The sequence below is a fragment of the Nomascus leucogenys genome, chromosome 16 (genome assembly GCF_006542625.1).
Source record: "Nomascus leucogenys isolate Asia chromosome 16, Asia_NLE_v1, whole genome shotgun sequence".
Classification (NCBI taxonomy): domain Eukaryota; kingdom Metazoa; phylum Chordata; class Mammalia; order Primates; family Hylobatidae; genus Nomascus; species Nomascus leucogenys.
In genome coordinates, this window is record NC_044396.1 from 92,375,056 (window position 1) to 92,402,597 (window position 27,542).

The 27,542-nt window shown below is 42.9% G+C and overlaps 1 protein-coding gene across 6 annotated transcripts in view; it reads right to left on the minus strand.

The window, feature by feature from the left end:
* The window catches only part of TRAPPC9 (trafficking protein particle complex 9), a 724,494-nt gene that overhangs the window by 655,342 nt on the left and 41,610 nt on the right, over positions 1-27,542 (minus strand). For all 6 annotated transcript variants that reach the window (XM_030795379.1, XM_030795381.1, XM_030795380.1 and 3 more), the window contains 2 exons: positions 16,505-16,626; positions 8,295-8,420 (listed from right to left, as the gene is read on the minus strand). In XM_030795379.1, the coding sequence (XP_030651239.1) occupies positions 8,295-8,420; positions 16,505-16,626 (248 nt within the window). The remainder of the gene's footprint in view (positions 1-8,294; positions 8,421-16,504; positions 16,627-27,542) is intronic.

Sequence of the window (27,542 nt, forward strand, 5' to 3'; positions counted from 1 at the left end):
TCAGGTGAAGGGCATATAAGTGTTCACCGAACTACTCCTGCAGCTTTTCTGAAGGTCTGCAGTCTTTCCAAGTAAAAATAAAGTATATTATACATTACAAATATAAAACAATAAAAGCAACCCCTCATGGTGGGGGGTGGTTACGGACTAAATGCAGACACGGGTGTGGCACAGCCACCAATGGTCACTGCTGTCACGGCCACTCAGGTGAGTGGTGCTGATGCTGGCGAGTGACACAGGATGGAGCATGAGTCATAGCTGACTCCACTTCATGCATCCAACAAACATTAAAAAAGTGCCTGGTCTATGACAAGTATTGTGCTTAGCACAGTGGCTAAAAAAATGAGTAAGATACAGTCCCCAGTCTAGAATCTGCATGCATTACCAAACTTTCCTGTTAAAAATGTATCACTTTAATATTCAGCTCAGCTCTAAGGTAACCCCTAAGGTAAAGAGCTTAGAATTTCTAAAAGCAGTAAGTGTCTGTAATATGCTCTGTTTATGCATTTATTTACATTCTGCCTCATTCTCAAAAAGGATCTAAAATCGATTTTTTAAACACATACAATTTAACAACAATAACCAAAAAAAAAAAAAAAAAGATAAAAATCAGTGTAAAGAGAAAATGAGAATTCTAGTTAAAGGAAACCAGGGGAAGGTTAAATCACAAAAATATCTGCCATGAAGTAGGTGTAATTATTAAGGGTAAGCTAGAGACTCAGCTCTAAGGCTCCTAACAGCTAAAGCAAAAAGATAAAGAAGAAGGCTGGGCGTGGTGGCTCATGCCTGTAATCCCAGCACTTTGGGAGGCCAAGGCAGGTGGATCATTTGAGCTCAGGAGTTCAAGACCAGCCTGGCCAACATGATGAAACCCTGTCTGTACTAAAAACACAAAAATTAGCCGGGCAGTAGTGGCGGGTGCCAGTAACCCCACCTACTCGTGAGGCTGAAGCAGGAGAATCACTTGAGCCTGGGAGGCAGAGGTTGCAGTGAGGGGAGATCTGGCCACTGCACTCCAGTCTGGGGAAGAAAGTGAGACCCTGTCTCTAAATAAATAAATAAATAAAAAAAGATAAATATCAATGCCCACGAAATAAGTATCTGCACCAACTGCAGGCATGTCCCCATGCAGGAAGCTGTGAAGAACCACTCTCATCCAGGAGCACCCTTCTCAGTGCCTTCCTGGGTTAAACAGAGCAACCCACAGCACAGATATGGGGCTCATTCTCCAGGCTCTGGCTTTTCCTTTATGTTAGTCCTCTCCCTCTTTCCTCACTTTATTGGGCTTCAAATGGAGATCTGAAACTCCAACCTAAGGACTGGGTCAAAGATTCCCACTACTTTGCAGGCAGCTGCCATCCACAGCCCAGCGGGGCATCGGAGGCCCACCTGGCTTGCTCATATCTGCAGCTTTGACTGCTCACTCAAGAGAGATTTCCTCATATGCCTCTTACTCTCTCCTAAAGACAAGGTGCAATATACCAGACTCTTGTTCATTCAGAAATGTCTCAGTTCCCTCTCTCTCCTTTTACATCTCTAATAAGGAACTTGACTTTCCTCCTTCCCCATCCAACAGCTTCTTTGTGAGAACTATGAATTCCTCACAATCTCTGAAAGCCACGCACCCTGCTGGCTGGACTGAACTGTTTCAGCCATAGCTAAGCTGCATTCCTACTACTTTCCCCCTTCTATCTTAAAAAGCCTTTCCCAAATCTCCCCGTGCCTCTGATTTTCAGCTTAAATTGACATAAAGTTTGAGGTTGCAATTATTATGTGCATATCTAGCAGGCTTTTCCTGGGTTTCCTTAGCAACAGCTTCATTAAGGAACTGCATCAAAAATTTTAAAGAGGCTATTCTTACATCTGAACAGAGTAGCCTGCATAAAATTTGAATGGCTTTGAAGAGAAAATTAACCAGGAACAAAGAGGTGGCAGGTCTTAGTCAGCAGTATCATAAGCCAAAATGTTTTCAAATGGCTCGGAATCATTCCTGAATATTTGGTTTGTGGGAGGCAAAGGGTGTTAGATTCAATGCGCGTTGATCCTAGAGTATGGTCTCTGATCTGGTAAAGTCAGATTATTTTCTAGTTTTTCAAACAATTCCTTACTACCACTTTCTCTTACTGTCACTTGCCATTTTTGACTAATTAAGAATTAAGAAAGTGAGCCGGGTGTGGTGGCTCACGCCTGTAATGCCAGCACTTTGGGAGGCCAAGGCAGGTGCATCACCTAAGGTCGGGAGTTTGAGACCAGCCTGACCAACATGGATAAACCCCATCTCTACCAAAAATACAAAATTAGCCAGGTGTGGTGGTGCATGCCTTTAATCCCAGCTACTTGGGAGGCTGAAGCAGGAGAATCACTCCTGGGTAGGAGGCAGAGGTTGCGGTGAGCCGAGATCGTGCCATCGCACTCCAGCCTGGGCAACAACAGCGAAACTCTCTCTCAAAAAAAAAAAAAAAAAGAATTAAGAAAGTGAGCAGGGCGTGGTGGCTCACGCCTGTAATCCCAGCACTTTGGGAGGCCGAGGCGGGCGGATCACCTGAGGTCAGGAGTTTGAGACCAGCCTGGCCAACATGGTGAAACCCCATCTCTACCAAAATACAAAAATTAGCTGGGTGTGGTGCGGGTACCTGTAATACCAGCTACTCGGGAGGCTGAGGCAGGCGAATTGCTTGAACCCAAGAGGCGGAAGTTGCAGTGAGCCGAGATCGCGCCACTGCCCTCCAACCTGGGCTACAAGAGCGAAACGCCATCTCAAAAAAAAAAAAAGAATTAAGAAAGTGAATTTCAATCATTTGGGTAGTTTGGGGGAAACTACCTGATGTGGTACATAGAGCTTGGATTTTAGAACCCAAATGGTTTAAATACCAATGGTGGTATCTACAAGACAATCCTGGAGCCATGGAAAACTCCTCTCCTCAATTTCTCATCCTTAAAATGGAGGGTAATGAAGTACTTTGCAAAGTTGTGATGATTGTGGCCAATATCTCAAAAGCATCTAGCTAAATGCATGCAACAAGCTGGCTGCTTAATCACTCATATTATCAATGAGTTTCAGCTTATCCGATAACGGAGAGGCTCTGCCTTTTCATCTTTTTTGTGTGCCAGCAGAGCTTATTTTACGGGATTAATACTGCTAGAGCAGGCCTGACTAGAAAATTCCCCAGGTCTACAAGGCAGAGCATGTTATTTTCCTTGCATCAAATTTACAATTATCTATGTTTATGTTTATCTGCTCAGTACCCATTTGCCCCTCTAGACCTGAAGCTTAGTCAGTGCGAGAGCACGTCTGTTTTGCTGCCCACTGAACACTCAAGGCTAGCAGACGACTGACACGGTGCCGAGTGCCTGGCCTTTGGTGTGGAACATGTGAGTGAGGGCAGGAAAGAGAGAACCAGCACGCCTCCCAGAGGCCCTTCCCCTCTGAAATTATGGTCCGGCTTTGGACAAGTTGTACAACCTTTCCTTAGCCTGAGGTTCCTCCTCTACAAACAAGAATAACTGTACTGGAAACACAGAATTACAAGGATTAAAGAAAATAACAAAATTCACAAGCCTGTAAACTGTCTGTTAATGGGTCCTCAACAAACAGGAGCTGCCTGCATCCCTTTGATACAACCAGTGAGCCGTGAGGCAGACATGTTTGCTGAATGCTTTCTAAAAGCCAACACAGTGCTTAGCACTTTATATGCATTATTCTATCATTTACAACTTACAGCAAATCTAGAAAGAAGTGAATATTATCATTCCCATTTTATTTTATTTTATTTTATTTCATTTTATTTTATTTTTTTAGATGGAGTTTTGCTCTTGTCACCCAGGCTGGAGTGCAGTGGCATCATCTCGGCTCACTGCAACCTCCAGCTCCTGGGTTCAAGCAATTCTCCTGCCTCAGCCTCTGAGTAGCTGGGATTACAGGTGCCCCCCACCACACCCAACTATCATTCCCATTTTATAGACTTGGAAACAGGCTAATGAGGTTACATAACTATTCCAGGTTGCACAGTGAGGAAATGGCAACTTCAACCTAAATCTGGGGGGACAAAGTCCATGCTTCTTCCACCTCACCTGTACCTCACTATTTGCCTGTAAAATCCACATGTCCAACCCATAAATGTATAGGTAGACAGTTATTAAATGAGGTGTTTGCTGCCATCTGTGAATTATCTTAGATAATTATCATAAACCACTCACCTAAACAACTAAAGACAGGTCAATCCATATCCCTGCACACAAAGAGAAGGAACTCAGCAGTGAATTCTGTAAAATGAAAAAACCCTTTCCAATACCACTAAATCCAGATGTATTATTTATCAGTTTTCATATTTGCACAGGGATTCTTAAAGCAGAAGGAACCTGCAATAATCATATCTCAGTTCCTTTCAAAATTTCCATATTAGCCAAAGTCATTTCCAGGAATAGATAACAACTCATCAATTCTACAATGGAACATACTCGATCAAGAATCAAAAGCTTGTTCTATTTCAGAAAAACTACAGACCCCTCTTCGTTATTGTTCTTATAAAATCCCACCAGAACTCATTATCTTGCCGCCTGCCCATCTGGCAAACAAACATGGAGATGAGTCAACTCAAGCCAAGCCTCATGCTGGGGAAAACTCACAGGGCCACGGAACCACATCTGCACTGTCGCCGCCTGCCCAGCATGGGAAGAGCGCTGTTCCCCTTTCGCCGTGTCTTTGCTGACCTCTAGTGGTCCACAGGAAGAAAGAGCAAACAGCAAAAGGACAGGCTGCTCCAAGGAACAAAATGTCCTCACATTTTAAGTGAAAACATTTTATTTTATGAAATGTGTGTTTCTATACCCACCAGTGAAAACAGATTCCCAGCATGCCCAATTTAGCAGCATTAACTTGCAAAGGCAACTCCAGTTGTTAACCGCAAGCCAGTCTCAAAGCCCTGCCCCCGGCTCCCAACCAAATTGTCTGCAATTCCACTGCTTCAGGCCTTCGGAGGGTCCGTTTAAAAGCACAGTCCACCCTCCACTGTCACGAAAGATGTCTCCTTACGCCCTCCAATCTGATCATAACACTTGCCCATCGCAGAGTCACTTTATGGGGCAGGCATCAAGACAGTACTGGGCAGGAGGTGTCAAGGCCAGTCCTTCCAGTGACCACATGAGCTTGTTATCCTGTCATTTTACAGACCATACTATTAAGAGGCAGAGACACTGAGTGATTGTGCTCAAGGTTACGCAGCTAACAGGTGGCAACGCAGGGGTGTGAACCTGAGCCCATCTGACAGCTCGACTCCACTGTGACTCCCAGCTTAGATTCCTTCAGGGATTCTCTCTTGCCCACCTGATGACTTTTATGCAAGATCTATGACAGGAACTGACCTCAGCCGCGTTGGGGCCTCTCTTCCCCACAGTGTCCCTCACAAACACAACTGCTATGACCCCCAAGTGACTTCTGTGCTCAGAGCTCACACCCAGCCACATGTTTACACCCAGTCTCTCTGCTCAGAGGCTCCTCAGCCCCACTCTGCTGGGTACTTTTCACTCTCCTCGGAGAGCACCTCCTCCAGGAAGCCCTCCACCCTCAGCACTTAGAGCATCAGGCTCCGGGGCAGGGACCACATCCTCATTGGCCCTGCAAATCTGTGGCCCGGCGCAGTGCTGAACCCCTCATTGGTCCCCCAAAAAGCATGTCAAATGAGAAGTATGATCCAGCTGTTGGTTCATTTGCCCGGCATCACCGGGGAGAACACCTCCCCTTGGGCGCCCAGGTAACTGAAGCTTCCACTTTGAAGTGTCAGGTTCCCACTTCTGCCCATCTTTACCAGAAACTTCAACATAAACTGAAAGATACGGACCTCTTCCTAATGCTCTTCTGATGACACACTGCACCAGTGGTGGTGCTGTTTCCCTTACACTACGTGGCCTACAGCTTTGAGGGACTGTGGTGTTTGTTTTTACTCGGTTCGTGGGCTTTACTCTGCTCTGGTCTCTCCCTTTGGTGTGACACTGACACTTGCCACTTTGACTTATCGGCCTCCCTGCCAACGTCTAATCTAGGAAATTAGCCAAGATGACGGGTCCAAGGGGCAGTAAATACACTTTACAGAAGAGGGAACTGAGGCACACAGAGGTTAAACATCTTGCCAAGGCAAGTGAGGCTGGAAGCCCACCCCAGCAGTCTGTATCCAGTCTGTGTGCCCAGCTCTCCTGCTAAAACGCCTCTCTTTTTATAGACTATGGCTATAAACATTATAAAGCACCAAAATATGGACCAACTCTTGAGATGGTGGTGAACTGTTATTTTGTTTCTACTTAGGTTATCTGCTTTCAATTGAAAAAATTAAGAATCTCTGTAGTCAATGTGGCAACATTTCAACATATTAAATCTGGATGATAAGCATGAGTGTCTTATTATTAGTCATACTTTTTTGTGTCTTCAAAAGAGAAACTGATTTGAAAGTCTCTCTCCTCTCTCCTCCACCCCATGCCCTGTCTCTTGCCTGAGCCCCCAGACCCACACCTCTCTCGTTACGTGAGAAGCTGAACCTCTCCTCTTTCCCTCCACCACTGCCTTGCAGCTTGCCCTCCTCAGAGCCCAGCCTGACCATCGGGCACCTAACAGAGCAACAGTCCATTCCACCCGACCCACAGCCGGCCGCCAACCCTTTCCATGTAGACTCCCAAGCACATTCCCAATGGGCTGGCCTTCCCGCCAACAGCCCCAGTCCTTTGGGAAACCTGGCAGCACTGCTCGCCTGGGCTCCCCAAGGGCCTCTGCAATGGGCCCCCTCCCTCCCTCTCCCTCCACTCCATACACATCTGGTCGCATCAGTCCCTGATGTTAAGACCTTGCCTTTTTTTTTTTTTTTCAGACAGAGTCTCGATCTGTCGCCCAGACTGGAGTACAGTGGTGTGATCTTGGCTCACTGCAAGCTCTGCCTCCCAGGTTCACGCCATTCTCCTGCCTCAGCCTCCTGAGTAGCTGGGACTACAGGCACCTGCCACCACACCTGGCTAATTTTTTGTATTTTCAGTAGAGATGAGGTTTCACCATGTTATCCAAGATGGTCTCAATCTCCTGACCTCGTGATCCGCCTGCCTCAGCCTCCCAAAGTGCTGGGATTACAGGCGTGAGCCGCTGCGCCCGGCCAAGACCTTGCTTTTAAAACCTGCCGCTCTTAGAAGCAGCCCCAAATGCTTCACCTGGCCAAGAAAGCCCTCCTGCTCAGACTCTGTCCTCCCTACCCCTCTCTCTTTCTCTCCCTCCCTCCCTCTCCTCCCCTCCCTCTCCATCTCCCCATCTTTCCACCCCCACCGCCATCTCTGACTTTATTTGGTCTCTCCCGGTGATGTGTTCTATTTCTGGGCATCACTCATGCTGAGCCATTTTCTTCCTGAATGACCTTCTCCCATCTCCTCTTTACCTGGCTATCTCCTACTCATCCTTCAAGGCCCACTTCTAATCTCACTGACTTAGAGACTGTCCCTGGCCCCCACACCCTCCACCTCCATTAAACTAAGTTAAATCCTTTTGCCACTTGCTCCCTTGGCACCTGTACCTCCAATTTTTTTTCCACTTACCCACTGCTCAATGTCCGCCTTTCCCACAAAACTGTCAGATGGATGAGGACAGGATCTGCCTGCCTCAGCTCTCTTTCCCCCACCCTTAGCACAACGCCCTCCTCACTAAGTATCTGCTGAATTACAGTGATCTATGTTCTCATACTAGTCTCGTGTCCTTAAGCAAATTGTTTAACTTGGTCTCAGTTTCCCAATCTATAAAGATCCAAGTTAAACTAACTAAATATCTAAAATCCTTCTAAGACTATCAATTTTAGGATTTAGCATGATCAATCCACAACTAAAGGTTTTGGTGACTGTTTTATCAAAAATCCATTTAGATTCAGATTTAGGTATTATTTGCTGGGTTACCACTGTGTCAAAGGAGCTATATAAGTGCTCTAACAAATTGCATGTTTTATAAACCCAACACCCCAAACAGGGTTACAAATGGCAAGTACTTCATGAGTGACAATGTCAAGACAAGAGGCGTGAAGTTTGTTGAAGGTTGCCAAGCTGGTAAAACACAAACAAATGCAAAGGACAGCAAGCTCTGAATTTTGAAAGTTAAATACCACAATGAAAGAAGTAAAATATACACATAACTACGTTAATTGGAAATCAAGTTAAGATTCAACAGTTTTTATCATGGCATGCTGAACCTCAGCAAAACGAAATAAGCTGAATTCATAGTGAATCAATTCCACAAGAACTGGATTAACTCTTCCACTTATAGGTAGACATACACTCACCTGTCGAAGGTTAATGTAAACTGCATTCTGAAGAAATTCTGATGCTTCCATGCTCCGTTTCTGAATTGCAAGGACACGTACAGCCTTGATGCACGCTTCCAACTCAATCACTCCCGCGTTCTTATACTGCAGGGTGTAAAGGAAGTGCCTCAGTCAAAAGAGGGTTCAGATTTTTCTGTCACATTCTAAAGGCTGTGCTTCTGGGACTCAATAACTACAACAGCACTTCCCCCAGCACAGGGCTCCAGATACCCCTCCTGATATGGTTTGGCTCTGTGTCCCCACCCAAATCTCATCTTGAATTGTACTCCCATAATTCCCACATGTTGTAGGAGGGACCTGGTGGGAGATAATTGAATCACGGGGGTGGTTTCCCCCATATTGTTCTCGTGATAGTGAATAAGTCTCATGAGATCTGATGGTTTTATCAGGGGTTTCTGCTTTTGCATTTCCTCATTCTCTCTTTGCCTGCTGTCATCCATATAAGACCTGACTTGCTCCTCCTTGCCTTCTGCCATGATTGTGAGGCTTCCCCAGCCACACAGAACTGTAAGTCCAATTAAGCCTCTTTCTTTTGTAAATTGCCCAGTCTCAGGTATGTCTTTATCAGCAGCATGAAAACAGACTAATACAGTAAATTGGTACCAAAAGTAGAGTGTTGCTGAAAAAAATACCTGAAAATGTGGAAGCGACTTTGGAACTGGGTAACAGACAGAGGTTGGAACAGTTTGGAGGGCTCAGAAGAAGACAGGAAGATGTGGGAAAGTTTGGAACTTCCTAGAGACTTGTCGAATGGCTTTGAGCAAAATGCTGATAATGATATGGACAATGAAATGAACAATGATATGGACAATGAAAGAGGGCTGAGGTGGTCTTGGATGGAGATCTCAGTTCTTGTTGGGAACTGGAGCAAAGGTGACTCTTGTTACATTTTAGCAAAGAAACTGGCAGCATTTTGCCCCTGCTCTGGAGACTTGTGGAACTCTGAACTTGAGAGAGATGATTTAGGATATCTGGAGGAAGAAATTTCTAAGCAGCAAAGCATTCAAGAGGTACCTTGGGTGCTGTTAAAAGCATTCAGTTTTAAAAGGGAAACAGCAAAAAAGTTTGAAAAATCTGCAACCTGATAATGCGATAGAAAGGCAAATCAGATTTTCTTAGGAGAAATTCAAGCTGGCTGTGGTAATTTGCATAAGTAACAAGCAGCCAAATGTTAAGACAATGGGGAAAATGTCAGAGGTCTTCAGAGCAGTCCCTCCCATCACAGGCCTGGAGGCCTAGGAGGAAAAAGTGGTTTCGTGGGCTGGGCCCAGGGTCACCATGCTGTGTACAGCCTAGGGACTTGGTGCCTGTGTCCCAGCCACTCTAGCCAAGGCTGAAAGGAGCCAACATACAGCTCAGGCCATGGCTTCAGAGGGTGCAAGCTCCAAGCCTTGGCAGCTTCCATGTGGTGTTGAGCATGTGGGTGCACAGAAGTCAATAACTGAAGTTTGGGAAGTTTCCGCCTAGATTTCAGGAGATGTATGGAAACAGCTGGATGCCCAGGCAGAAGTTTGCTTCAGGGGTGGAGCCCTCATGGAGAACCTCTGCTAGGGCAGTGCAAAAGGGAAATATGGGGTCGGAGCCCCCACATAGAGTCCCTACTGGGGCACTGCCTAGTGGAGCTGTGAGAAGACAGCCACCGTCCTGCAGACCCCAGAATGGCAGATCCACTGACAGCTTGCACTGTGCACTTAGAAAAGCCACACACACTCAATGCCAGCCCATGAAAGCAGCCGGGATAGGGGCTGTTCCCTGCAAAGCCACAGGGGCAGGGTTGCCCAAGACCATGGGAACCCACCCCTTGCATCAGCATGACCTGGATACGAGACATGGAATCAAAGGAGATCATTTTAGAGCTTTAAGATTTGACTGCCCCGCTGGGTTTCGGACTTGCATGGGCCCTGTAACCCCTTTGTTTTGCCAATTTCTCCCATTTGGAATGGCTGTATTTACCCAATATGTGTACCCCCATTGTACCTAGGAAATAAGCAGCCTGCTTTTGATTTTATAAGCTCATAGGCAGAAGGGACTTGCCTTGTCTCAGATGAGTCTTTGAAGTGTGGACTTCTGAGTCACTGCTGAAATGAGTTAAAACTTTGGGGAACTGCTGGGAAGGCATGATTGGTTTTGAAACGTGAGGACATGAGATTCGGAGGGGCCAGGGGCAAAATGATATAGTCTGACTCTGTGTCCCCACCCAAATCTCATCTTAAATTGTACTCCCACAATTCCCACATGTTGTGGAAGGGATCCAGTGGGAGATAATTGAATCGTGGAGGTGGTTTCCCCCATACTGTTCTTGTGGTAGTGAATAAGTCTCATGAGATCTGTGTTTTTATCAGGAGCTTCCGCTTTGGAGTCCTCTCCTCATTCTCTCTTTGCCTGCTGGCATCCATGTAAGACAGGGCTTACTCCTCCTTGCCTTCCACCATGATTGTGAGGCTTCCCCAGCCACATGGAACTGTAAGTCCAATTAAACCTCTTTCTTTTGTAAATTGCCAGTCTCCGGTATGTCTTTATCAGCAGCATGAAAATGGACTAATACACCTCCCCACCAAAGCCAGAGAATTTGTTTGTGAGAAAGTCTATCCTTTATGGAAGCAAAAGCGATTGGTGTGGCTGAGTGAGTCTATGAATGCCACATAAATGTGTATGCATTCATTAAAATAATATGACCACAGTAGCTTGCTATTTTGCAAAATTTCAAAATATTATCAATGGATACTTTGCTATTCATTTCTGCTTATCATCCCTTGTAGTACTCTAAAACATTTTTAGAAACTCTCACACCTGCAGCTTTAATGCAGTTGTTGTAAATTCATTTTACTTAGTTGCAAAAAATCTGGCTCCCTGTGTGTTCAATGCTTTCTGATTTTGTCTCAGAGTTGCTTGTTCCTACTTCTCAGTTCCTATTATGGTTCCTGAGATGAAGAACAAATGAGGGCGTTTGGAACGGAAAAGGCTTTGTGGAATTTCACTCAACTACGCAATAAACTGGGGAGTATCTCTTAAGCTTCATCCCCAGTTCTCCTAGCTTCAAGCCAGGAGAGCCACCCCCAGCCCCTCTTACACACCATGTGGCTCCAGACCTGGGAGCAGGGAAAGGAGGAAGGATTCAGGTTCCAGAACTCTTCCAAAAAAGAAGAGTTCAAATGGATGGATCTCCTTCCTTCCCTCCGAGGCCCTTCTCCCTCCCAAGCCTCCACTGCAAAATCCTCCATGCTAGCCATTCTGCATTTTTCTTTTCTACTCTAAACCTTATCTTTATTTTTTTTCCTAGTTATCCCAACTGGACTGATTTTCAACAGATGTTGCATAATTTAAAATTAAAGAAAGGGTTTATAGAGGTTGTCCATGTATACTAGTACCTGAAGAGAAACAGAGATTGGGAGGAAAAATACACTAATATTCTTCTGCTCAGGCATTAGGACATGTGAAAACCAATGCATATAATCGACAAGCCTTTGCTGAGACCCACTAGAGGCCTGGTGTGGCATCACTGCTAATGAACATGCAGTCTAGTCTATTTACCAACCATGAAGAAGCAAAGGCGCAACTGGTTATCTTTCTCACTAAAATCATGTATAAGGTGGGACAAGCAGTTTTATAATTACTATGCCAGAAAGGGTAGGCTTCATTCCTCCCCTTTCCACACACATAATGTACATGTAATCTGTGTTATATTAAATATCGGTTATCACAGATGATCAGAAAAAGGAGCTATTTATACTTGCTTAAATACCAACAATGAAGTCAGAAATCTATCAATTGTATATACTGTTTCATGACACAAGAAAAAACTAACATAGGGACTTGATTGTATGGAAATGCCATTTTTCCTTCAAAACTCTTAAAACAGTTTCTATTGACGTGAGAGTAAAAGTCATCACAAATTTTTCCCACATATTTTTGGTTAAATTTACATATTTTAATGTATATTACAAAGAGATTTAAAATGAAATCATGAAAAAGTTATTTTTTTTGAGACAGGGTCTTGCTCTGTTGCCCAGGCTGGAGTGCAGTGGCTTGATCACAGCTCACTGCAGCCTCAATCTCCCAGGCTCAGGTGATCCTCCCACCTCAGCCTCACTGGTAGCTGAGACAGCAGGTGTGCACCACCACACCCGGCTAATTTTTTTGTATATTTTGTAGAGGCGGGATTTTGCCATGTTGCCCAGGCTGGTCTGGAACTCCTAAGCTCAAGTGATCCTCCCACCTCAGCCTCCCAAAGTGCTGGAGTTACAGGCATGAGCCATTGCACTCAACCTCTTTTTTTTTTTTTTTGTTAATTCTTTCCTCCCATCCAAATTTTCATGGCCAGTATGATTAATATATTATTCCTCAGAAATTCTAAAATAATTTGTTCAAGTTAAAAAAAAAAAACAGATTGGAGTTTTGATGGGGCTTTCAATATGTTTTATTCTGGGAGGTTATGTGTAGTGGCTTAGGCCTATAATCCCAGCATCTCAGGAGGCCATGGTGGGAGGATTGCTTGAGGCCAGGAGTTCCAGACCAGCCTGGGCAACATGGACAGACTCCGTCATTACAAAAATAAAAATAAAATATTAGCCAGGCGCGGTGGCGTGCACCTGTAGTTACAGCTACTTGGTCATCTGAGTGAGGCCAAGTGAGGTAGGAGGATGAGGGTGGGAGGATTGATTGAGTCAAGGATTTTGAGGTTACAGTGAGCTGTGATCATGCTACTGCACTCCAGACTGGGCAACAGAGCAAGACCCTGTCTCAAAAAAAAAAAAAAATGGGTGGGTGCAGTGGCTCACGCCTGTAACCCCAGCACTTTGGGAGGCCCGAAGCAGGCAGATTGCTTGAGCCAGAAGTTCAAGACAAGCCTGGGCAACATGGTAAAACCCCATCTCTACAAAAAATACAAAAAAAATAGCTGGGTATGGTGTTGCACACCTGTAGTCCCAGCACACAGGAAGGCAGAGGTGGGAGGATCCCCTGAACCTGGGAGATAAAGGCTGCAATGAACCGTGATCACATCACTGCACTCCAGCCTGGGCAACAGAACAAAACCCTGTCTCAAAAAAAAAAAAAAAAAAAGAAAGAAAGAAAGAAACACTCTTAGATAGCAAGTAAACTACTAAAATAGATAAAATATGGTGCTGAAGAAAAGAAAGATTCATAGAAAGGAATGAAAAGTTAATATGTGAAAGTATTTAGTACAGGTAAGAATTCAAATCAAAAAGAAAAAAATATGAATTCAATACACTGTGGTGTGACAATGAGGTAATGACCTGGAAAAAATAAATTGTATTCTTATGTCATAATACACACAAAATAAATTACAGATAATTAGATAATTATTAAAATATTTTAAATGCTAATAACAGTGAATACAAATATGTTTGCATAGATTATCTCAGCTTATCTTAACTACAGCTCTATGAGATGATGGGTACTGTTATCATCCTCATTTTAGAGATTAAAAAACTAAGGAAAAGAGTTTTATTCTATCGTTAAGAAAGTACTTCTAAGCAGGCCAGGTGCAGTGGCCAACACCTGTAATCTCAGAACTTTGGGAGGCCAAGCCGAGCAGATCACATGAGGTCAGGAGTTCGAGACCAGCCTGGCCAACATGGTGAAGCTCTGTGTCTACTAAAAATATAAAAAATTAGCCAGGCATGGTGGCTCACACCTGTAGTCCCACTACTCAGGAGGCTGAGACAGGAGAATCACTTGAATCCAGGAGGTGGAGGTTGCAGTGAGCCCAGATCATGCTACTACACTCCAGCCTGGGCAACAGAGCAAGACTCTGTCTCCAAAAAAAAAAAAAAAAAAGATATTTCTAAGCATAATGCCAAACTCCTGGCCTCAAGTGACCCGCCCACCTCGGCCTCCCAAAGTGCTGGGATTACAGGCATGAGCCACTGCACTCAGCTCTACTGGCAAATATTTTTCAAAAATAATAGCTAGTGTTTGTTTATGGAGGAGTAAATTGTTAATAACCTTTTTGGAGGACAATACAGGAATATATATAACACTTTAAGAAAAGTATACTTTTTTTTTTTTTGAGACAAAGTCTCACTCTGTAGCCTAAGCTGGAGTGCAGTGGTGTGATCTTGGCTCACTGCAACTTCCGCCTCCAGGGCTCAAGCGATTCTTGAGCCTCAGCCTCCCGAGTAGCTGGGACTACAGGTGCACACCACCATATCTGGCTAATTTTTTGTATTTTAGTAGAGACAGGGTTTCACCATGTTGCCTGGGATGGTCTCAAACTCCTGAGCTCAGGCAATCCACCTACATCAGCCTCCCAAAGTGCTAGAATTACTGGCGGGCATGAGCCACTGTGCCAGGCCAAAAAAAACATATACTCTTTAACTCAAGTCAACTTCTAGGAATTGTTCCCTTAAAAAAAATCAATCCAAAAAGATGTATGCATAGGGGCATTTATCAGAGAACTGTTTACAATAGGGTGAAGAAAAAATGGAAATAAATAATAATCAGTAACAGGATTGGTGAAATAAATAATTCTACATCTTTTCACTCTCTATTAGAGGATGAATTTGGAGAGTAACTTGAACATAACCTATGATAAATGTTAATATCATATCCAGGATAAATTTCTAGAAAAATTGAACCTAAAGGAATGATGATACAAGAATATAAGAATATAGGGGCAAAAATCTTCAGTAAAGCATTTTTTCTAATTCACAGTGAAAAAGTGAGAAAGCCTAAGTATCCATCCACAAGAGAATAATTAAGCAAATTAAGGCAAGCTGTGAAATCTGTAAGAGCAGGCATTTCATCTCGTTCTAGGTGCTGTTTATGAGCATGTCTCACAAAATGTCTTGATGAATACATGACTACATCCACATTTTGGATTTCCACACTCTCTGAAAGAAGCAAGCAGGATTTTAGAAAACCTTTCCACATGCTCTGAAAGAAGCAAGCAGGTCTGGAGGCGAGAGTACACCTGTGGTCTATGATATACTGCTGAGTGGGTAAAGCAAGTGCAGAATAACATAGTATGATCCCATTTTTATAAATAAGATGTGCATGTGTCTGTGAGCATGCATGTGTACGTGCGTGTGCGCGTGTGTACGTCCGTGTGCATGTGTACATGCATGCGTGTGTATGCGCATGTGTGAGCGTGTGTGTACGCGCGAGTGTGAGCATGCATGTGTATGTGCATGTGTGTGCGTGTGTACGTCCGTGTGTGTACATGCATGCATGTGTACGTGCATGTGTGTGAGCATGTGTGTGCATGCGAGTGTGAGCATGCGTATGTGCATGTGTGCGCATGTGTGAGCGTGCGTGTACGTGCATGTGTGTGAGCGTGGGTGTGTAGGTGCATGTGTACGTGCATGTGTGTGTACATGCATGCGTGTGTACGTGTGTTTGTGAACATGTGTGTGTGCACAAGTGTGAGCATGTGTGTGTGTGAGCATGTGTGTGTACGCGCAAGTGTGAGCGTGTGTACGTGCATGTGTGCACGTGTGTGTACGTGCGCGTGTGCACGTGTGCGAGCATGTGTGTACGTGCGGGCGTGTGTGTGTGTGTGTGTGTGTCATAGGCATAAAGGTCATGGAGGCTATGGACCAAGTTGTTGATAATCAATAAACCAAGTTCTTAGAGTAGAGGAGATAGAGGACTTTCATTTTTTACTTGATGCCACTCTTCAGCACAACTTTTCTTCTTCAGTGTTTTAGTAAGTACATTTGGAATGCGAAATTGTTTTCAATCCAAACTAAAAGGAAGGGTGCCTCCATAAGATGGAATGCGCTACAGGTCACTGAAAATTATGCCATGGAAGATTTCAACAGCATAGAAAATACAGACTATGCCAAATAAAAAAAATGGGTCACTACACAGTATATAAGTATGCTCCATTTCTTATAATATAAATAATGTGCAGTGATAAAAGAACCAGAAAATAGATATAAAATATTAACAATCATTATCTGTGAGTACGGGGGCCATGGTAGCCTTTTTTCTCCCTTTTCCAAATTTATTATACTAAACCTACACTGTTTTGAATCAGAAAAAGAAAACATTTTAGGCATATAGTATTATGCATTAGAGAGCAAGACATGAATACTTACAGAAATAAATAATTAACAGACACTGCAGCATTACACAATGTAAAATGGGAACTTCTGATTAAAACAACACAACTGTGTAAAAAATTCACAAAGCCATAAAATCACCTTGCTGTAATAGGAAATTGCCTCTTTATACTTGTCGATTATGTCTTCAGGGCTGAGGCAGTTCTTAGCACGTCCGATCTCAGTACTGGTGTCAGGATTGATGCCATTGGTGGTGAGGGCACCTGCAAACCGACAGGAAGAAAATAAATAATCTTTTGCTTTTTCTGTATTATTTCTTTGTTAAAGAGGAGCATGAATAAGATAAAACTTAAATATGCCCTACTGAAATTTAAATAATGTAAGTGTTTAGTCTTCACAGCTTATATGTTTCCTATATAGCCTTGCTATCAAAACATTGTATTAAATGTTAGCTAACTCAAAATAAGTTTTCCTCCCTTTTGAAACTTTTTATTGAAGAACATGAAATGCATTACATAAAAGTAACATATTTACAGTAACTAGCTCAATTGTCTTGAAGGCAATGGTGAAGTCAGCACGCATTCTCTCACAGCTTGAAGCTCTTTATGTTAGCAAGAAACCACCCCGCATCCTCAAAGGAGATCAACTACGCAAAAACATTTTCTGAACCACACAGCATTAAAAAAAAAAATTATAAATGATAGTATGCTTTCTATGCCTGTCATTTTCTATTTCTGACCAACTATCAATAAGCAGAAGCATCTGATTCCCCAGCCACCAAACGCACATGGGCAAGCATTTTGGAGCAACTTCCATTTAAAGAATATAACCAACTAAACAGAGAACTCTGGCAGAAAAAAAATAAATATAAAATATTCATTGACTTCACAGAACACTCAAAAAATATTCTCCTAAATCTCAATAGCCGGAAAAGCTGGGCTTCTGTGAAACCACTTGTTTAGCTTACAGGGAGTGAGCATCTCCCACAAATCCTGTTTCCCCTGCACCGCTGGGAGGCTCAGGGACGAGCTTGCCACCATCTGTATAACCTCACGAGGCCAAAGACGTGCATCTCACCCTGGCCTCATCGCCCGTGCAGCTCGCTTCTTACCCTTGTTTTCTAATCTTGGTCCAGTTTTTTCATCTGCTTATTGTTTGTTCTCTAATTCTGTAAGCTGCCTCAAAAGGTTTTTTGGAACAAGACAGAAGAATAAACAGATAAGTGGAGAGATGGATGGACAAATGGACGGAGAACTCTAAGAAAAGGGGAACGAAGTATTTCATGTGCAAAATCCTCTTCTGGTGAGGGATGAAAGAACTGTAACAGAACTGTGAAGAGGCAGGTGGTTTAGGACTTTGTTCCCTGCTGATTTTGTGAAAACCACAGCAAGAGACAAGAGGGAAGAACTATAAATAATAATAGAAAAGGGCATGCTCAGAAAAATATATCTCAAATACACACTTTTTAAAGAATAGATCCAAATCAGCAAGACCCGGTGACATAAACTGTGGGTAGAGAATTGAGAACTCCATCCCCCAGGCAGCAGGCGGCATTCACACAGGTTGTTATAATGCCATCGGGGCAAAAGCGACATTTTTTCACACTCAGCGGAAACAGGACCTACGTCAGGAACATCCACACGTGTCATCATCTACAGCAACTCTATGAGAGTATTCTTAGTGTACCCCATCTCTGCAGGGGAGGAGACAAGATCCTAGAGAGGTTAAATCTCCTTACTAGTTCTCACAATTACAGAGCTGGTGACCCCAAGTAGGAGGCCATCTTAGGCCTATGTTCTTAACCACAGAAGTGTGGTGCTTTGTGTGCTTTTCATGCTTATAATACATTTGTTTCTAGCATAAGTTAATATTTAACAAGTGACAAGGAGTCTTGATTTATTTCATTAGCTCTAATGAATTATCTTTACATTGTTGAGTTTTACTCTTTTTTTCCCTTGGAGAAACCGTCCGCGGGGGTGGTCAGAATGCGGTGGTTTTTTTCATTCTTCATATGGTATCTCATCTCTTCTCTGAGGAGTAAATGGTCAAAGCATAAGAGGGAAATCCCCCATGGAGAAGGAACAAGTGCTCCCTCCATCTTTTAAAGAAAGGGCATCTCCAGTCATGAGGGCTAATTTGATCAACTTAATTTCTTTTCTTTTTTTTTTTTTTTTTTTTTGAGACAGAGCCTCTGTCACCCAGGCTGGAGTGCAGTGGTGCTGGAGTGCAGTGGCACGATCTCGGCTCGCTACAATCCCCCTCCTCACTATAATCAAGTGATTCTCCTGCCTCAGCCTCCCAAGTAGCTGGGATTACAGGCACCCACCAGCAAGCCCCACTAATTTTTGTATTTTTAGTAGAGATGGGGTTTCACCATGTTGGCCAAGCTGATCTTGAACTCCTGACCTCAAGTGATCTGTCCAACTCGACCTCCCAAAGTGCTGGAATTACAGGTGTGAGCCACCGCGCCCAGCTGAGAAACTTAATTTCAATATCAAGGCTAGAGGAAAAATTTCTATGTGGAGCAACCAAGAAAAATATAAACCATAGGAAAATAACAAGAGCATCGCTCCCAAGAGAGCTTAGTGGGTCAGACCAATTTAATTTCATTCAACAAAAGAATAATAAGTTCTAGAAACACTAGTAAGCCATAGATTTGATCTTTCTTGACATCTTAAAGTTGTGACAGCCCGTATGAGATATCATCATGAACTAGTGAACCAGAGCCATCAAGACCCATAGCCTGTAGATTACAGGCAGGAAAATCAATGGCACAGGAGGCTAAGACCTAGATGGGAGGAAAGACAAAGAAAGGGCATGGATAAGAAGAAGTCACGGGGAGGGGTGAAGGCTGAAAAAGGCACCACCACAAAGGTTGTCAAGTATCAGCCCAACAATGGTTTCATCGTTCACTAAAGAGACAGGTACTGAGCTGCTACCGTGCACAAGACTGTATACAAGGCACAAAACGAAACCCAGACATACACATAAGATAAAGCAAAAAAAAAGAAGGAAGACAGCAGAGATGGATGCCGCCAAAGAAAGAAAGGCAAACGTTTCTCTCCTAGAGAGAAGAACAAAAATGGCTTAGATACACCAAGAACCAATGGGGCAATAATTTCAGCAATGGCTAACAGGCTAGCAGCAGCCTGGGTCACTGACATCTGCTGTCCAACTACAAAACAAAAACCCTGCTACGTGGGCACTGCGGGCTTCATTTTGCAGAGGAATGGCAGGAAGACAAGGCATCCATAAGCCACAGTGTGGGATCAAGTCCTCCAGCACCATGAAACAGCACCTGGAATCGCCGGGGCCAAGATGGACTTTCTAATAATGGTCTGAGATACCTGGGTGGCCATTTGAAAAAAAAAAAAAAAAAAAAAATCAAACCCACACCTCACAGGAGACACAAGAGTAAACTCCAAATGGATCTGAGATCTGAATGTAAAACAGAAAACCATGGTTCAAAAAACACGGGTAAATTCCTCTAAAACCTGGACAAAGGAAAAGGCTCTCTATCACACAAACCTAAATGCAATAAAAGACTAATATATTCAACCACATAAAAATGCAGCAAAATTACTATAAACAAAGCAAAACATAAATGATAATCTGATTTAAAAATATATGCAACATACATTACAAAGGGCTAATATTCCACATACATCAAGGTCACAAAAGTTGAAAAAGAAAAACACAACTAAAAATCCAACAGAAAAAAAGATGGCCAAAATATTTGGGCAGATAATTCATAAAAGGAAAACATAAAAATGACCCTTGAGCATTTAAAAAGATACTCAACTTCATTAATGGTAAGAGATGCCATTTCTCACGTATCTAGTTGGCAAAAATGTTACAAGCCTGACAACACATAGTGTTGGTGAATCTATGGAGAAAACACTCGCATGCACTGCTACAGTGAGTGCGAATGATGCGGCATTCATGAAGAAGACTTTGGCAGAATCTAGTAACACGACATTTATGTTTACTTTTTAACCCAGTAATTCCACTTCTAGGAATTTACACTGAAGACACACTTTCAACAGTACAGAAACACACCTATGCAGTGTGATTTGCTGATATATTATCTCTAACTCCCAAACACGGGAAACAATCAAACATCCATATGAAGAAGAGTGGTAAAATAAAACGCAGTATCTGCACACTTAGTGTGCCACGCAGCTGTTAAAGTGGATGAGGAAGATCTCCATAAGCTGATACGGACTGATCTCCAGGATACATTAGCAACCAAAACAAAACAAAAAACACCAAGTACAAAAGAATATATGTAATATCTCACCTTTTGCACAAGAAAAAGAATTAAGAACATCAACGTGTTTATTTAAAAATAAAAAGAAGAAGAAAAGGCCACGAACAAATGATATTAGTTACCTATAAAGGTAGGGAAACGAGGTGGAAAGAATAGGAGAGGCACCGGGCGCGGTGGGTCACGCCTATAACCCCAGCACTTTGGGAGGCCGAGGAAGGCTCCTGGGTTGAGCCCAGGAGTTCAAGACTAGCCTGAGCAATGTGGCAAAACCCCATCTCCACAAAAAAATTAGCCAGGCATGGTGGCACGTGCCTATGATTCGCAGCTACTTAGGAGGCTGAGGCAGGAGGACTGCTTGAGCCCAGAAGGCCAAGGCTACAGTGAGCTGTGATCATGCCACTGCACTCCAGCCTGGGCGAGAGCATGAGACCTTGTCTCCAAAAAAAAAAAAAAAAAAAAAAATAGGAGAGGAAGTGGCACTTCTCTGGGTAACCCTTTTTATATAGTTTTGATTTTTGGAACGATATTAACATTTTATGTAGATTTGGCCAGGCACGATGGCTCACGCCTGTAAGCCCTGCCCTTTAGGAGGCTGAGGCAGACAGATCGCCTGAGGCCAGGAGTTCAAGACCAGCCTGGCCAACATGGTAAAACCCCATCTCTATTAAAAATACAAAAATTAGCCAGACATGGTGGCATGCGCCTGTAGTCCCAACTACTCAGGAGGCTGAGGCACAAGAATTGCTTCAACCCGGGAAGCAGAGATTGCAGTGAGCCAAGATCATGCCACTGCACTCCAGCCTGGGCAACAGAGCAAGACTCTATCTCAAAACAACAACAACAACAAAAAAAAGGCCGGGCGCAGTAGCTCACGCCTGTAATCCCAGCACTTTGGAAGGCCGAGGCGGGCGGATCATGAGGTCAGGAGATCAAAACCATCCTGGCTAATATGGTGAAACTCCATCTCTACTAAAAATACAAAAAATTAGCCAGGCGTGGTGGCGGGCGCCTGTGGTCCCAGCTACTCAGGAGGCTGAGGCAGGAGAACGGCGTGAACCCAGGAGGCAGAGCTTGCAGTGAGCCGAGACTGCACCACTGCACTCCAGCCTGGGCTTCAGAGCGAGACTGTCTCAAAAAAAAAAAAAAAAAAAAATTATATAGATTTAGAAATATAAAACAGCAACTCAAAGAACTGTAAAAATAAAAAAAGGAAAAAAAGATTTTAAAAATCAGCAAAGATGGGGAAACTCATTAATGATATATAAACAGAAATAATTACATTTCAAATAACATAATCACGCTGACAGGAAGCATTAAAGGACAAATCCAAGTAACCTCTGACTGCAGCACCCTGTGTTTATCTTTGGTATCATGACCAAAAGAACCACAACCAATCCTTGAACTCTAACTCTAGGTAGGGGTTTGTTTTTACAGTAACATCAGTTACATGTTGCAGGACTAAGAAAACAAGGAACTATATTGATGTCCTTGGGAGTCATGTTTCTCCCTGGTGGAGAAGGAAGATGTGAAAATGAAACAGGGAGAGAACAGAAAGAAGCCTGGGATTTGGGTCTGTCATTAGAAGTCAGTATGAACTTGACATAACAATAGAACTTCTCAAAGGGCCTAGAATCAATGAACCTCGGTAGCAATGAGCATGCTTAGTGACCAGACCCTGGTTTCAAAATACCACTCTCCAACAAAAGAAACTAAAACTCCTTAGAAAAATGTCCGATTCCAGAGCTGAGACAGGGAAAGTACAAAATGAACCTAAAATATCTATTTTTTTGAGATGGAGTCTCATTCTTGTCGCCCAGGCTGGAGTGCAATGGCGAAATCTTGGCTCACTGCAACCTCCGCCTCCGGGGTTCAGGCAATTCTCCTGCCTCAGCCTGCCAAGAAGCTGGGATTACAGGCACCCACCACCACGCCCAGCTAATTTTTGTATTTTTAGTAGAGACGGGGTTTTGCCATGTTGGCCAGGCTGGTCTTGAACTCCTGACCTCAGGTGATCCGCCTGCCTCAGACTCCCAAAGTGCTGGAATTACAGGTATAAGCCACCGCACCTGGCCTGAACCTAAAATATCTTGAGCCTGAAAGCAAACATATGTTCAATAACTGATTGAGGAACATGTCAAAAGGTTTTAAGAATTGGCTTGAAGAGCTTCCATTGGCCAAATCTAGCCAATGAGCTATAAAATAAAGAATAATAGCAATGGATTAGAACCCACTAAAAAAAAATGATCCATAAGTCCATAACAATAGATGGATGGATGGAAGGAAAGAAGGAGAAAAGAAAAAAAAAAAGCTCCTCCTTATAGTAAAATACGAATAAACATATAAGGAATGATGAAGCAAGAAAATCGCCATTTGGCAGCCAGCACAGTAATAACTGACTCAGGTGAAACTCTTCACTGAATGCCAGAACCAGTGGGTGAAAGTGTGATGACAAACAAGATGTATACAGTCTCAAACTGTTTCCCACAAATTACTTATTATTTACATCGAGAAAAATAGTAACTTTACAGTGGAAAACTCCATCAGACTCCACTTGAACCAATTATCAAAGTTATCCTCACCAGTAATGGGACAAATGAACCTCATGTGCCTCTGATTTAATGCATGATGGATCACTTACTTGACCCCTCCTTCTGCCCTGCCAAAATGCAAAACCTCATAATCACAAAGCAACTTCAGGCAAACACAAAGTGAGAACATTCCACAAAATAAATGGCCTGCATTCTTCAGAAATATCAATTATCATGAAAAACGAAGATAGGCTGAGACAATACTAAGTACCATAGACACTAAATGCCGTGTGTGATCCTGGACTGGATCCCACATCAGGAAATAGAACTGCTGTATTGGAACAGCTGGTGGAATGCAAATAAGGTCTGGGGGGTAGATAAAGGTATTGAATGCATCAACGTTAAATTCTCTGATTTTAATCACTGTACTGTTTATGTGAATGACCCTGTCCTTAGGAAATGCACACTGAGGTACTCAGGACAAGGCATCAGGTCTGCAACTCACCGTCATATCGCTCAAAAAAAACTTTGTATACACACAGAGATCAAATAATAAAGCAAATGGTAACAACTGGCAAATACGGGTGAAGAGTACATCAGAATTATCTTTACCACTCTTTTATAAGATTTATAAGTTTTAAATTATTTCAAAATCAACAGTTTAAAAAAATTAGAATTATGGTCAACTCATTAAGCTACAAAACAATTCTATTATATTAAAAACAGGATGCATTTCGTAAAGACAAGAGCACAAAAACATATACAATTGGGAATATAAATAAAATGAAAATGGAGAAGATACATTACAAATTGAGATCATAGGCCGTGATCCACTGGTCTTTGTGTCTGGGAAAGGAGAGGAAAAAGGAAAGGAAAGGACACAGGCCATGAACGGAATGAGTCATTTTCTCACTGACACTCATAACACTTGCTAAGTGCCTCTTCTGTGCCAGGTGCTGAGCTGGGCACGGGGAATACATTGCCACAGCAGTGTGTGCAATAATTAAAAAGTCACCACCCGGGTCGGGCACGGTGGCTCACGTCTGTAATCCCAGCACTTTGGGAGGCCGGGCAGGTAGATCACCTGAGGTCAGGAGTTCAAGACCAGCCTGGCCAACATGGTGAAACCCCATGTCTACTAAAAATACAAAAATTAGCCAGGCATGGTAGCGGACACCTGTAATCCCAGCTACTCAGGAGGCTGAGGCAGGAGAATCGCTTGAACCCGGGAAGCAGAGGTTGTGGTGAGCTGAGATCACGCATTGCACTCCAGCCTGGGCAACAAGAGTGAGACTCTGTCTCAAAAAAAATAATAATAAATAAATAAATAAATAATCATCATCTGGACACCATGATGAAAGGAACATAAGCGTCAGGCCAGCCTTGGCTTTACTGACAGCTGCCAGACACCTACTGAAGAACCAAGTCTTGAAGGAAGGTCTGATTCTTTTTCTTCCCCAGGAATATAAAAATTCTAGAATAAGACTGGAGATACATCATCAAAAGAATTAAAGGGAAATTGACCCAAGAAGAAATATGAAGAAGTTGTGGTTTTTAAGCAAGCTGAAAGAGGATAAAGGAAGCATGACCAAAAAATATTCTACAGTAGAAATTTTTAAAAAATTAAAAGAAGGCCAGGAGCAGTGATTTACACCTAAAATCCCAGCACTTTGGGAGACTAAGGCGGGAAGATCACTTGAGCCTAGGAGTTCGAGACCAGCATGGGCAATATAGTGAGGTCCTGACTCTACAAAAAATCTAAAAATTAACCAGGCATGGTGTCATGGCCCTGTAGTCCCAGCTACTTTAGAGGCTGAGGTGGGAGGATTGCTTGAGCCTGGGAGGTTGAGGCTGCAGTGGGCCATGATCATGCCACTGCACTCCAGCCAGGGTGACAGAGAGAGACCCTGTCTCAAAATAAATAAATAAATAAACAAATAACTGAAATCATATAAATGTGTTCTCCAACCACAACAGAATTATTTTTTGTAACAGAATTATTTTAGATATCAACAACAGAATGAAATTTGGGGAATTCACAAATACTTGGAAATCAAATAGCACACACCTAAATAACCAATGGGTCAAAGAAGAAATCACAAGATAAATTAGAAAATACTTTTTTTTTTAATTTGAGCCAGGTTCTCTCTCTGTCCCCCAGTCTGGAGTGCAGTGGTGCGATCTTGGCTCATTGCAACCTCTGCCTCCCAGGTTCAAGCAATTCTCCTATCTCAGCCTCCCCAGTAGCTGGGATTACAGACGTGCCACCATGCCCAGCTAATTTTTGTATTTTTAGTAGAGATGGGGTTTCACCATGTTGGCCAGACTGGTCTTGAACTCCTGACCTCAAATGATCTGCCCACCTCAGCCTCCCAAAGTACTGGGATTACAGGTGTGAGCCACCACACCTGGCCTAGAAATAAGAAAACACTTTGATTAGCTGGGTATGATGCCATGTGCCTATAGTCTCAGCTACTTGGGAGGCGGAAGCAGGAAGATCTCTTGAGCCCAGGAATTCTAGGCTGCAGTGAGCTATAATCACCACTGCACTCCAGCCTGGGTAACAGAGTAGAACCTTGTCTAAAAATAAGAAGAAAATAAAAATAAAAATAATTGAAAAAAAAATACTTTGAGCTGAAAACTGGCCAGGTGCAGTGGCTCACACCTATAATCCCAGCACTTTAGGAGGCCAAGGTGACCAGATCACTTGCGGTCAGGAGTTCAAGATGATCTAGGCCAACATGGTGAAACCCCATCTCTACTAAAAATACAAAAAATTAGCCGGGCATGGTGGTGCACGCCTGTAATCCCAGAAAGAAAAGCCAGGCACACAATAATAGACAGAGAGCCAAATCGTGAGTGAACTCTCATTCACAATTGCTTCAAAGAGAATAAAATACCTAGCAATACAACTTACAAGGGATGTGAAGGACCTCTTCAAGGAGAACTATAAACCACTGCTGAACGAAATAAGAGAGGACACAAACAAATGGAAAAACATCCCATGCTCATGGATAGGAAGAATCAATATCGTGAAAATGGTCATACTGCCCAAAGTAATTTATAGATTCAATGCTATCCCCATCAAGCTACCATTAACTTTCTTCACCAAATTTTAAAAAACTACTTTAAATTTTATATGGAACCAAAAAAGAGCCCAGATAGCCAAGACAATCCTAAACAAAAAGAACAAAGCTGGAGGCATCATGCTACCTGACTTCAAACTATACTACAAGGCTACAGTAACCAAAACAGCATGGTACTGGTACCAAAACAGATATATAGACCAATGGAACAGAACAGAGGCCTCAGAAATAATGCCACACATCTACAACCATCTGATTTTTGACAAACCTGACAAAAACAAACAATGAGGAAAAGATTCCCTATTTAATAAATGGTGTTGGGAAAACTGGCTAGCCATATGCAGAAAACTGAAACTGGACCCCTTCCTTACACCTTATACAAAAATTAACTCAAGATGGATTAAAGACTTAAACGTAGGACCTAAAATCATAAAAATCTTAGAAGAAAACCTAGACAATACCATTCAGGACACAGGCATGGGCAAAGACTTCATAACTAAAACAGCAGTGGCAACAAAAGCCAAAACTGACAAATGGGATCTAATTAAACTAAACAGCTTCTACACAGGAAAAGAAACTATCATCAGAGTCAACAGGCAACCTACAGAATGGGAGAAAATTTTTGCAATCTATCTATCTGACAAAGGGCTAATATCCAGAATCTATAAAGAACTTAAATTTACAAGAAAAAAACAACCCCATCAAAAAGTGGGCAAAGGATATGAACAGACACTTCTCAAGAGAAGACATTTATGCGGCCAACAAACATACGAAAAGAGCTCATCATCACTGGTCATTAGAGAAATGCAAATCAAAACCACAATGAGATACCATCTCATGCCAGTTAGAATGGCGATCATTAAAAAGTCAGGAAACAACAGATGCTGGAGAGGATGTGGAGAACTAGGAATGCCTTTATACTGTGGGTGGGAGTGCAAATTAGTTCAACCATTGTGGAAGACAGTGTAGGAATTCCTCAAGGATCTAGAACCAGAAATATCATTTGACCCAGCAATCCCATTACTGGGTATATACCCAAAGGATTATAAATCATTCTACTATAAAGACACATGCGTACGTATGTTTATTGCAGCACTGTTCACAATAGCAAAGACTTGGAACCAACCCAAATGCCCATCAATGATAGACTTAATAAGGAAAATGTGCACATATACACCATGGAATACTATGCAGCCATAAAAAAGGATGACTTCACGTCCTTTGCAGGGACATAGATGAAGCTGGAAACCATCATTCTCAGCAAACTAACACAGGAACAGAAAACCAAACACCAC